Genomic DNA, 10,303 nt, shown 5'->3' on the forward strand with positions numbered 1-10,303 from the left:
TAAAAACGCGCCACTGGGCCTGGCAGCAAAGGCAGGCTGAGCACCCCTTGCTGGGCGAGAGCCGCGGGGCGGCCGAGTGAGAGGGGTCCCGGGCTGGGAACCCCCGACCGCAGCTCCGGAGCCGTGTTCTCCCGCAGGAAGGGGCCTTTCCTCACCGCCTGGTGAGGGCTGCAGGCAACCGTCTTGTGCATTTCTGGCCGTCTGACGGGACAAAACTTGAGCTTGTCTTCATGTTTCTAAACACTCTCTTCAGTGGGTGCAGCTGGCGGGTAGCGGCCGAGGGCCCCAGCGCACCGGCGGAGCCTTCCACACTGGAAGGAACACAGGGTGCGCAGAGACCGGCCCGCCCTCCCCAGCCCCTGCGCGGAGCTGTCCCGAGGCGTGGGGGCGCTCGGCCACTTGGCTGCCCGAATCGTGGCTGTGCTCCCTCTCCCCTTGGGTGTAGCCGGTCCCTTCCCAGTTCCTTTGGGCTGCTCGATTTGAGCTGAGTCTTGCTTTTTTTTTTTTTTTTTAAAGATTTATTTATTTGTGCACACAGAACTTGGGTACAGGCCAGAGGTGCAGGGGCGGTGAGAGGCTTCATCAGAGACAGAGTGGGGAGCAGAGCAGGCAGATCGACTGAAATACACTGCTGAGGGGGCAGCAGGGATACAGGAGGGGTCTGTCGAGCCCTGGGGGTCACCTCTGGGGCGGGGATCGAACTCGCATGGAAGCAGCTGCAGCCGGCTTGCAGGGCTGAGTCCGACCCGCTGGCCACCAGGGGAACCTTTCCTGCTTTTAAGGCGCCGCTCCGCGGCCCCAGGGCCGCCCCACCAGCAGGGGGCGCGGGCTGGATGGTGGCTCTGGGTACCTGGTCCCCGGCCCACCCCCGGCCCCGCAGCCAGTTCTGAGCCCAGCGGCTGCCTGGGCCTCGGGGGTCACTTCCGAGCAGCCTCTGCGGGGAGAGACCTATGGTTTTGTGGGTGACTACTCCCCAGGGTGGTGAGCCCCAGGCTGGTCCCTGGGACTGAGCCCGTGCCCTGGGTGACTGCCTGTAGTCTGAGGTGGTGCCGGCCACCTCTCCCTGCTCCTCACACGCCCCTGGCCAGCTTGCATGCGGCTCCCATGGCCTGGAGCTGCAGACATGGCCAGGAGGCCCCTCAGCCCAACGGGAGGACACCCAGCCGGACCTTGGGGGGCCTCGTCTCTCCTTGTGGGGTCCCTGCTGCTGGCCGTCCCCGCCTGACCCTGCCCGAGTGCCCCGTCTGGCTTGTGCAGGTGGCCAGGCAGGTGCCCCAGAGGGCCCGAAGCGCTCTCACTCTGTACTTGGGGTTGTCTAACTCGGGGTGCTGGTTGGCCCCAGTTACCTACTGGCTGTCCTGTCCGGAGCTGGCCTTGGTACAGAAATGCACCCTGGCTCGCCCAGCCCTTGTCTGTCCAACGCCAGCCTGCCTGCGGCCGGGAGGGGCCCGGCCAGCCCGCCTAGGTGCCCGACGCCGGCCCCGGCCTGGCAGCTCGTGTCCCTGAACCCAGCCTGCTCCGTGACTGCACGGGACTGGGGGCGTGAGCGGTGTCTGTACTGGGGGGGAGGCGGACGGGGGGGTCGGTCACCATGATGTCATTGCTGGAGTTGCTGGGAGGGCAGGACACCCCTGGGTTCACTCTGGAAAGGAGGCCCCAGAGCCCCTCAGCTGCACACGGCCAGTTCGCAGGCGAGTGTCCCATGACACAGAGACGCTGGTTATATCCAGAAGGCCAGGTTTACTGGAAAAGGAGAGGAGAGGACACTCGCGTGGACACGTGCGGCAGAAAGGGCCGCCCAGGAGGGACAGGCGGCAGCCCTGAGGAAGCGGTCTCTGCTGAGGGGTGGGTGAGGAGAAGGTGGCAGGTGCAGGCCTCGCAGGCAGGAGGCCGCTGCCCTGCGGAGGGAGAGGGCTGGGGAAAGGAGCCCGCCCGGCCCCCGGCGGCAGAAGGCGGCTGCCCCCCATGCAGAGGCTGGGCCTGCACCCCCAGGCCCGCGCCCTGACCCTCCGGGCCCGCACCCCGCCTCTGCCGCTGCTGGCCGGAGCTTTGTGCTCTGGCAGGGGCTCCCGAGGTCTGGCCGAGGCTGCTGACCCCTGCCCCACCACCATCCCGGCCGTGACAGCTGTCTCTGGTCGTGCGGCGCCTCCTTCCTAGCCGTCAGCCGCACATGGTGGGGACATGGCCACGTGTCCCCCACCCGCGGAGCCCCCTGCAGCCCTGGGGTTGGGGCCACCCTGGAGAGGCTGTGCCGCCCACAGCGCCCCCACCCACCAGGGGACCAGGAGCGGCTAGCAAGGACCTCCTGGCGGCCACCTGGCCTGGGGTGTTCCGTGCTGGAGGCCAACCCCAAGGGTGACCACGGTTCTTCTGCGTCAGCATCACCCACCAGAAGGCTCAGAGAACCCAGGTTCCCAGCTCCCACTTTTGGGGTCATCGAGGGCAGACATCTCCCCACCCCCCAGTGAGGTTCTGGCACAAACCACAGGCCGTGGGGCGGCAGCAGGGTGTCTGAGCCCACCCAGCCCTCCCCCGCCTCCGTCTCTCTTTCCCCCTTCCCCGCCTCCCCGCCCAGCCCAGCCCAGCCCCCCAGACCCTGCAGGCTGGCGTCAGTTCTCCTTCACACCCCTCACGGTGCCCACTCCACGCTGGGCCCCCTTCCCGGTGTGAGGAAGTGCCCACGACGTTGTGCCGGGCAAGGGTGCCTGCGTCAGAGCTGCCGAGCCGGCTCCTCCCTCTCGCTGCCCTGCACAAGACCCCCACACTCCCCACCCGCTCCCCACCCGCTCCCCACCCACCTCCAGGAGCTGCGCTGCCTGGGGCCTCCCACACGGGACCACCTGGGCACTGTCCGACTTGGACTTGGGGGTCCCGCAGGAGCTGAACTGCCCTTCATGCCCCACCTCAGGGCCTGCCCCCCGCCAGCCACTCCCCAGGGCCTGCCCCACCCCCACACCCTAGTCCCCAAGCGGGCTTCACCAGCCAGCCCACCCAGGGGGCCTCTGGCCTCCCCACTGCCCACAGCGGGAGTGGGGTGGGGTGGGGGGGGCAGACTCCCTGCTCAATGACTGCCAAGTCACCTTCAGAGCCTTCAGGGTTTCCCTCACCAGGAAATGAGCCCCAACCCCAGGCCACAGACTGGCCCTCCCCTCCCCCCAGAACTCCCTGTCCTGGGGCCCCGCCCGCCTGCACTGGCTACCCGGTTTCTGAGCCTGGCCTGGGTGACCCAGCAGGGTGGGGCAGAGAGGCCCTTCCCTTCAAAGGGGCTTGTGCCGCTGACTCACCCCGCTGACAGCCTCCCTCAAGGGATTTTACTGCCTGGCGGAAGTGAACCCTCAGTGACTGGGCTGGCTGTGACCGGTCCAATCCCCACCCAGGCACCACTGGCGACCGCCCTTGGGCCCAGGGGTCCCCACCCTGTCCCAGGCTGCAAGGGCCCTAGCCCTGGCCGGCAGCAGTGACCTGGGGGGCTGTGCTGCCTGCCAGGGTCACTTACAGCTCCCTGGGGCTTGGCTCCCACTAGCCTCCCTCCCCCACTACGCCTCCTGGGGAACGGCCGGCCCGTGCTGCCTTCTCTGGGCAAGAGGGGGCTCCCCTGTGCCCAGAGCCACAGGATGAGGCAGGCTCAGTCCAGCCTCCAGGCACCCCAGAAGGGCCTTCTGGGGCGACCCCCCACCTCCCCATCCTTGCCCCCACTGCCTGGGCTCAAGCCTGGGGGCAATGGGCAGGCCAGGAGACACTTTAAGGGGTGCTGGGTCTTCTGGGTGAGGGCTGCGGTGTGGAGGGAGAGGGTGGTGCTGGGAAGGGACTGGGGAACAGGCCCCCGCTCCCCCTGCTGTCCCTCAGCCCTGCCTGCCCGTGCAGGCTTCTCTGGGACCCCTTCCCAGCCCCGGGACCCTGCCCTACGGACACGCAGAGGCCTGAGCCTCCCTGGCCGGCCATCTGCCACCGGCGCATCCCCGGCCCAGCACGGCTTTCCAAACAGCAGTGTTCCTGCTGCCCGTGCATGGGCGGAGGGGTGGTCAGTGCCCCCCAGGTTGCCCTCAGGAAAGGACCCCGGCCCTCTCACCAGCCCCACTGACAGGAGAGGAAGCAGGCACAAAGGTGGCCACCCACTGTCTGTCCCGGGCAGCCCCTCCCGGCCCAGGCCAGGGCTGGACTCCAGGGGTGGACACGCCCAGGAAGAGCAGGGTCAGCCCCGCCCAGGTGAGGGCCATGGTAGCCCATCCTGTCCCCCAGAGAAGCCTTCACAGCCACTTCGGAAATCAGCTTTATTTCAGCCAGACAAATCCTGGATCTTGTCCCGAGGACAGACAAAAGCAGTGCCATCAACGTGACGACACCCCACGGTGCCGCCCGCTCACAGGGTACCTGGGCGCAGGCCCAGCCCCACCTTGGCTCCGCAGAGGCCAGACGCGGAGACTCCTCGGGGCCAGAGGAGCCCTGTGAGGGGGGTCTGGGCCGGCAGAGACAAGGAGGGAGAAGGGAACGCACCCCACAGGGCAGGGGCGGAGGGCGCAGAAGGATGCCCCGCGTTTACGTCCTGGTCCCTGGGGCCCGTGACAAGGGTGGTCACGTGGCAGGCGGTGTCGTGGAACAGCCCTGCCACCCAGGGAGAGGTGCGCAGGCCTGGGGCCGGGGCACAGGTCAAAGGCCGTGCGTGCAGGGCCCCAAGGGAAGGTGGACGCGAGTGCCGGGCATGAGGGCCCGCAGCCCGCTGGCCGAAGGAGGCCACACACGGAGGCTGGGGAAGCCAGACGGCCAGCAAATCCTCCTGGAACCCATGCAGCCCGCTGGGCCTGTGTGGTCAGCCCGCTGGGGCGACGTGTTCAGGCCGGAAGTCTTTGTGGAGACTTTTAGGGCAGTCGCGGGACCTCGCCCATGGCCAGGCCCTGCCTGGGGGCTGAGAAAGGGCTGGGGTCTGCCTGCAGGGGTCCAGGGGCTGTCTGGAGCTGGGGGCCCTCCCCCTTTCCAGGCCCCTTGGTTCCCCACCAGCTCTGCCTTCTGTCCTGGCCAGGCCAAGGCCACGGGCGGTACAGCAGGCTCAGGAGCTGCCCAGGCGTGAGGATGGCTCTGGCAGGCGCCATGGGGCACGGGCGTCTCAGCCCGGCCTCTCCCTCCATCGCACTTGGGTCAACTGGCATTTGCGGGAGTTGCTTGGGGCCCCGGGCGGGTGCCTTGTCCCCAACAGGCGCGTCACCAGACCAGGGCCTGTCCGAGGCCAGCGGCCCAGCGGCCCGAGCCTTCAGCAGGGTTGGGCAGCGGCAGTAGCGGGGCTGCCAGGCGGGCGAGGAGAGTCCGGTGCTGGGCACACACGGGCAGGTCAGGCCGCAGGGAGAGCTAGCTGACCTTTATAAGCGAGAACAGGGACTTGGAGGGCTCCTGCCCGCCCATGCTGACGTCCAGGATGCTCCGGATGCCCCTGGCCTCGCTGCTCGACAGGTTCCCCTTGATGGCCAAGATGGCGCTCAGGTGCCCTTTGCTGGGAAGGGGGAGGTCGGTCAGGCCGGCCCGAGAGAGCCCAGCCCTCAGCCAGCCCTGACCACGCGGGGCTCTCGCTCCCCGGCCACCGGCCAGCCCACGCCCGCCGAGCAGGCCTCTCCGGCCTTGCCCCTGGAGTGCGCGTCCTGCACATGAGGCGACCGGTAGGTCTCGGCTTCAGTGCTGCCTACCCAGGGGAGCAGCTTCCATCACTGCCAAGCCAGCAGCTTTCATCACTGCCAAGCTTTCCAGGGCTGCCGCTGGGTGCACTGGCTCACGGCGAGTGCTCAGGGCGCTGCCAGTACACGGGACGGCTGGGCCTGGTCTCTGCTGCTTCGCGTACCCCGGACCTCGGACGGACCCTGGCCCCGACGGGTCTGGCAAGATGCCGGGGCGTGACGGGGGTGAGCTAACGCAGGGCTGCCCCACGCCCCCTCCACGGGGGCTCAGCCCAAACAGGCAACTTCCCCGGCTCCCAGACAGGCGGCCAGGGGCTCAGCCTCTGCCCGGACAGGGGCCCCGGGCGCCAGTGGAGGACCAACTCCACGACCGGCCAGCCTTGGCCTTGCAGACCAGGGCACTCTGCCCCATGCCCTGTAGGACGGAGCCCTCCACGGCAGGCGTCTGGGCTTGGGCCGACTCCCTCTGAGACGGGGCCGTCCGTGTCACTGTGGACACGCCCGAGGAGCTTCTGGGGGAGTGTCTGCCCACGGGGTCCAGCCCGGACTCGAGTGTTAGAGCGTAGACCTGCCTGGGCGCTCACACAGGCCAGTGGCCAGGACCCGCCCGTCTGCCCACGGGGGGTCCAGCAGGGCCCAGGCACCCAGCAGGTCTGAGTGTTCTCAGAGGTCTTGTTCTCACCTGAAGTCGGGGTACCATGTGGCATAAGTGGCTACCGAGATCTTGATGGCATTGGGGTCTTGCAGACGAATGATCTCCGCCAGTGTGGGGAGGGCGTCCTGCAGCCAGCTGGCCTGGGAGCCCTGCGGGCAGAGCTGGTTGAAGGCGGTCGCCCCTTTGCCCCCACCCCATGAGCCCTGGGACCCAAAGAGGTTCAGGTGAGAACTATGGGGGGCAGTGGGGGCTTACATGCTGCGTGCAGAAGTCCCGGATGGCCTCCGCGTTGGCCTGGATGTGTCGTGCCAGCTGCTGCTGCTGCTCTGCCGTCTTGAGCACCAGGCGCCGCTTGCTGAGGCGCGCGATGTACTCCTTCACCAGGTGCAGGTGGACGATCTCCATGAGCTCCTGCGGGAGCAGGCAGCTGGGGCGGGGCCTCGGGCGGGGCGGGGCCTCGGGCGGGGCGGGGCCTCGGGCGGGGCGGGGCAGGTCCCCAGCCGGCTGTGCACGGTGCCCAGACCCGAGTTCTCCCGCTCACCTCGCGAAAGCCGAGGTGGAGCGCAGAGAACTCCGGCAGCCCGGCCCGCACGGCCTCGAGGATTTCCTCCAGGGTCTGCTCCGGCGCTGCCCAGTGCGTCAGCGTGAACTGCCTGAACAGCGGCTGCGACAGGGCAGGCAGGACGTCTGCTCACCCCCGTGCAGCCACGAATGGGGTGGAGGTGGGTAGGGGATGGGGGGTGGGATCCCGGGGGCGGGGCGGAGCTCCCAGGTCCTGGGTCCCAGACAGGAAGTGGCCTGCATCATGGCTCTGTCTGCAAGGTGCAGCCCGCAGACTGTGCTCCCCCCCAAACGCTGCCTTTCCCTCTGCCCCCCAGGACTCTGACGCGTCCCTCCTTCCCCTCCCAGCCCTGGCAGCCCCTTGGAGGCCAACTGCCACTGAAGTGGCCAAGCTCCTCCAGGGCCCCAAACCAGGGCAGCCCAGCGCCCACTCAGGGGCCTTGGACCTCCCCCTGCCCGGTCTTGCCCCTGCCAGCCCTCCCGAGGGAGCGCCCTACCTGCCCTCCCCAGCCCCCAGTGCTGGGCTCAGCCTACAGCCCAGGGAGGGAGGCTCCCACTACCTTCAGGTCCCCAAACAGGTTCTGGAGCAGGACGTCAAACCCGCGGGTCTTGATCTCATTCAGGGGGGCCAGCAGGTAGCTCGGGAGGGCCTGACACATCTGCCACTTCTGCTCTACAGATGACCTGGAAGGACAGGGGCTGGCAGTCAGCAGGGCCCTGCCAGCCTCGGCCACCCAGGGCCAGGTAGCCAAAGGGTGCTGAAGCCATCTCCTCACTCTGGAACCCTGGATGGCTCCCCACTGCGTGCGGACACAGGCCCCTTGAGGGAGGTCCTCCTCCCACCCCAGGCACGCGGCGTGGGGGCTCGTGGCCACGGGGTGGGGGGCTAAGATGAGGATGGCTCCCCAGGCAGCTGTCAGCACCTAGCACACTGCTGCCACCGGGCGCCCCTGGCGGCCAGGGGTCCCGTGCTCCCAGGGCGCTGCTTCGCGCCCTTCCCGCCCTCTAGCGAGAGCAGGCGGCCGGTGACATGTGGCCCCTCACCGGAACAGCTGGCAGTTGTTGATGTTGGCAATGACGTTGGCCCTGTAGTTTCTCAGATGTTTGTATCTCTCCAGAAATTCCTTAAAGGAGCGCTCGTAGCTGGTGAGGAGGATGGCACATGGGTTCACATGCAGGATGGGGGGGGGAAGGGGCCCAGGGAGGCGGCAGCAGGGCACCAGTGAGTGGCTTCCCACTTGGAGCCCCAGGCAGGCCCTGGGGAACTCTGCGAGCTAGAGGAGCGGGCCTCAGAGGTAGGAAGGAGAGGCCGGGGTCACCAGAGAGGGCAGGCCTCGGGCCCCCGCAGCACCCCTTTGCCACAAGAGGGGTAGTCAGAACCCCCGGGGCTCACTGGAAGGTGCAGCAGGAAGGCACCCTGGGGGCACTGGCCAGCGGGATGCCCCTGGCCCCGCACGATGCAGACACCCACCTGCTCAGGAACATGAACAGCTCAGCCAGCAGCACCGGCCTGATCTGCGCGCCCAGCTCCAGGGTGATGCTCTCGGCCTTGGCCTGGCCCTGGGAAATGATCTGCAGGGGCGAGGACCGAGCTGAGTGGGGGGCAGGAGAGGGCGGGGGTGGGTTCCCAGAGGCAGGTGGCTCCCGGGCGCCAGGCAGGGCAGGGGCGCGAGGGCAGGCTGCTACCTGGATGATGTCGATGGCCAGCTCGCTGTGGCAGTGGCCGTCCAAGCTCTGGGGGGCCTCATCCTGGGCCCAGCGCTGTGCCTCCAGGTGCAGGGCTCGGCTGATCAGCTCCCTCACGTTGGCCTGGGGCGGGGCGGGGTCAGCACTGAGCCTGCCACCCTGACCACCTAGGTGAGTGCTGGGCGCTCCCGACCTCCTCTGCGTCCTCCCTCCCTGCTGGACTCACCGCCTCGTTGGACAGGAACGTGGCCTCCAGCAGCTGGATCTGCCTGGGGGGCAAAAGGCTTCCCAGGTTGGCTCCCTGCAGCTCACCTGCCAGCTTGGGGCTGTTGATGACGTCACTGTGGGCAGAGGGGTGGCCTGAGGCAAGGGTGCCTCCTTTGGCGCTGTGTCTGGCTGGCCCAGAGTCCAGCTGGCCCCCTTGCCCTCGGCACTGCCTGCCCATCTAGGTGAACACCCGTCAGCTCAGTTTGGGCGGAATCACTGTGCTGGCTCTCTTACTCCGTCACCCCCATCCTGCTCCAGAACAGCCCCCCAAACTGCTTTTGCCTTACCATTGCCTGGCCACCGCCGGCTCTGCAGGAGGTCTCCGCCTCTCCCTTGTCCCCATACTGCCCCCAAAGACCTCTCCTCACCCACCTTTCAGCCTGGCTCCTCCCTTTCTAAGGGCCCCTCCCAAGGGAACAGCCAACAGCAGCCCTCAACCTGCAGACCCCTCCCCTACCTTCCCAGCCACCCCCTCTGCAGTCTCATCTTGCTGCCCCAAGAGAGGGTGGGCCAGTTCAAGCAACAGGCCTGTCCCCCCACTGCTCATTCTAGCGGCATCTCCAGGGCCTCCAGAGCACCAAAGGGCTCAGGAATAGCCCCTCCCCCCCCGAACCCAGACGCTTGTCCCTTTGCTCCCCACTCTGCTGGCTGCACAGGTCTTGAAATGCCCCTTCCCAGGACTGGCCCCGGGGTCATCCTGCGCTGACCCCGTGGGTCCAGGCCCAAAGCCCCGCGGTCACTGAGGTGGGAAGGTTAGCACCCGCTTCTGCCCAGAGTCAGTGCAAGCAGGAGGGCGCCCATGCCCTCCCAGGGCCCTTCCCCTAGCCCCACACTGAGGTTGACCTCCAGCACCCACGGTGCCTGCCAGATGCCCAGTTGTGTCCAAGACCCCCAGACTGCTCGGCCCCCAGCACAGCGGGACAAGTGCCCCCATCCTGGCCTGGGGCGCAGGGCCTGGGCAAGTCAGAGGTGCTGAGACTGCACTGGCTGTGCCAGGCACCTCTGTTCACAGCCGCCCTCACCTGAGGGGTTCCAGCCCTGCATCCAGAGCCCATCGGCCCCAGGCTCTCTGGGGGAGCTCCTGCCCAGTGGCGTGCCACTTCATCTCCTGGGCCTGCTGGACCCCAGCTGCCCGGCCCTGGTGCCTGCAAGGACTCAGGTGCTGCCCACCTCCCTTGGCCAGGAACACACCCCCATGCCCTTTGCACTGCTGGCTGGGCTCCAGACTCCCTCACTGCTAAGAGGCTCCTCCTCCCTCTCCAGGCTGGCTTCCTGGTGGGGTGGGGCCACAAGCCACTGCTACCGTCTTCAGCCCCCCACCCCCCAGTGAAGCCCCGCAGCTGTCTCTTCACTGGGGAAATGTCTGGGCCCTGCAAGTGATGCTGATGGTGCAAGGCGGGGCGCCTTCCTGTGAGTCCCCCTCTCCTCCCCTGCCTGGCTCAAGCCCCTTGCCCAAGGGCCCCCCACCCCCACC

At 68.0% G+C, this 10,303-nt stretch overlaps 2 protein-coding genes across 2 annotated transcripts in view; both read right to left on the reverse strand.

The window, feature by feature from the left end:
* Positions 1-4,272: 4,272 nt before the first annotated feature.
* Positions 4,273-9,172, reverse strand: LOC101619056 (tumor necrosis factor alpha-induced protein 2). The gene is made up of 10 exons (XM_012724365.1): positions 9,117-9,172; positions 8,789-8,903; positions 8,563-8,685; positions 8,348-8,448; positions 7,921-8,019; positions 7,437-7,560; positions 6,857-6,979; positions 6,571-6,726; positions 6,343-6,464; positions 4,273-5,482 (listed from the first exon to the last, which is right to left on the reverse strand). Exons 1-10 carry the CDS (start codon positions 9,170-9,172, stop codon positions 5,341-5,343), a joined length of 1,161 nt encoding a protein of 386 aa, XP_012579819.1. The 3' UTR covers positions 4,273-5,340.
* A 139-nt stretch (positions 9,173-9,311) lies between these two features.
* The window catches only part of LOC105853570 (tumor necrosis factor alpha-induced protein 2-like), a 2,354-nt gene continuing 1,362 nt past the window's right edge, over positions 9,312-10,303 (reverse strand). Inside the window, exon 2 of the mRNA XM_012724366.1 lies at positions 9,312-9,319. Coding sequence (XP_012579820.1) covers positions 9,312-9,319 — 8 coding nt within the window. The remainder of the gene's footprint in view (positions 9,320-10,303) is intronic.

The sequence above is a fragment of the Condylura cristata genome, unplaced genomic scaffold (assembly GCF_000260355.1).
Source record: "Condylura cristata isolate star-nosed mole 26May11 unplaced genomic scaffold, ConCri1.0 scaffold00013, whole genome shotgun sequence".
Taxonomy (NCBI): Eukaryota; Metazoa; Chordata; class Mammalia; order Eulipotyphla; family Talpidae; genus Condylura; species Condylura cristata.

Coding starts and splice junctions, on each gene's coding strand:
- LOC101619056 (XM_012724365.1), bottom strand. CDS start 9,172: ATGGGGACAAGGGAGAGGCGGAGACCTCCTGCAGAGCCGGCGGTGGCC. Junction 8,904..9,116: donor CCGGCGGTGGCCAGGCAATG/GTAAGGCAAAAG, acceptor CTCTGCCCACAG/TGACGTCATCAACAGCCCCA. Junction 6,980..7,436: donor ACCTGTTTGGGGACCTGAAG/GTAGTGGGAGCC, acceptor GCCCTGTCGCAG/CCGCTGTTCAGGCAGTTCAC.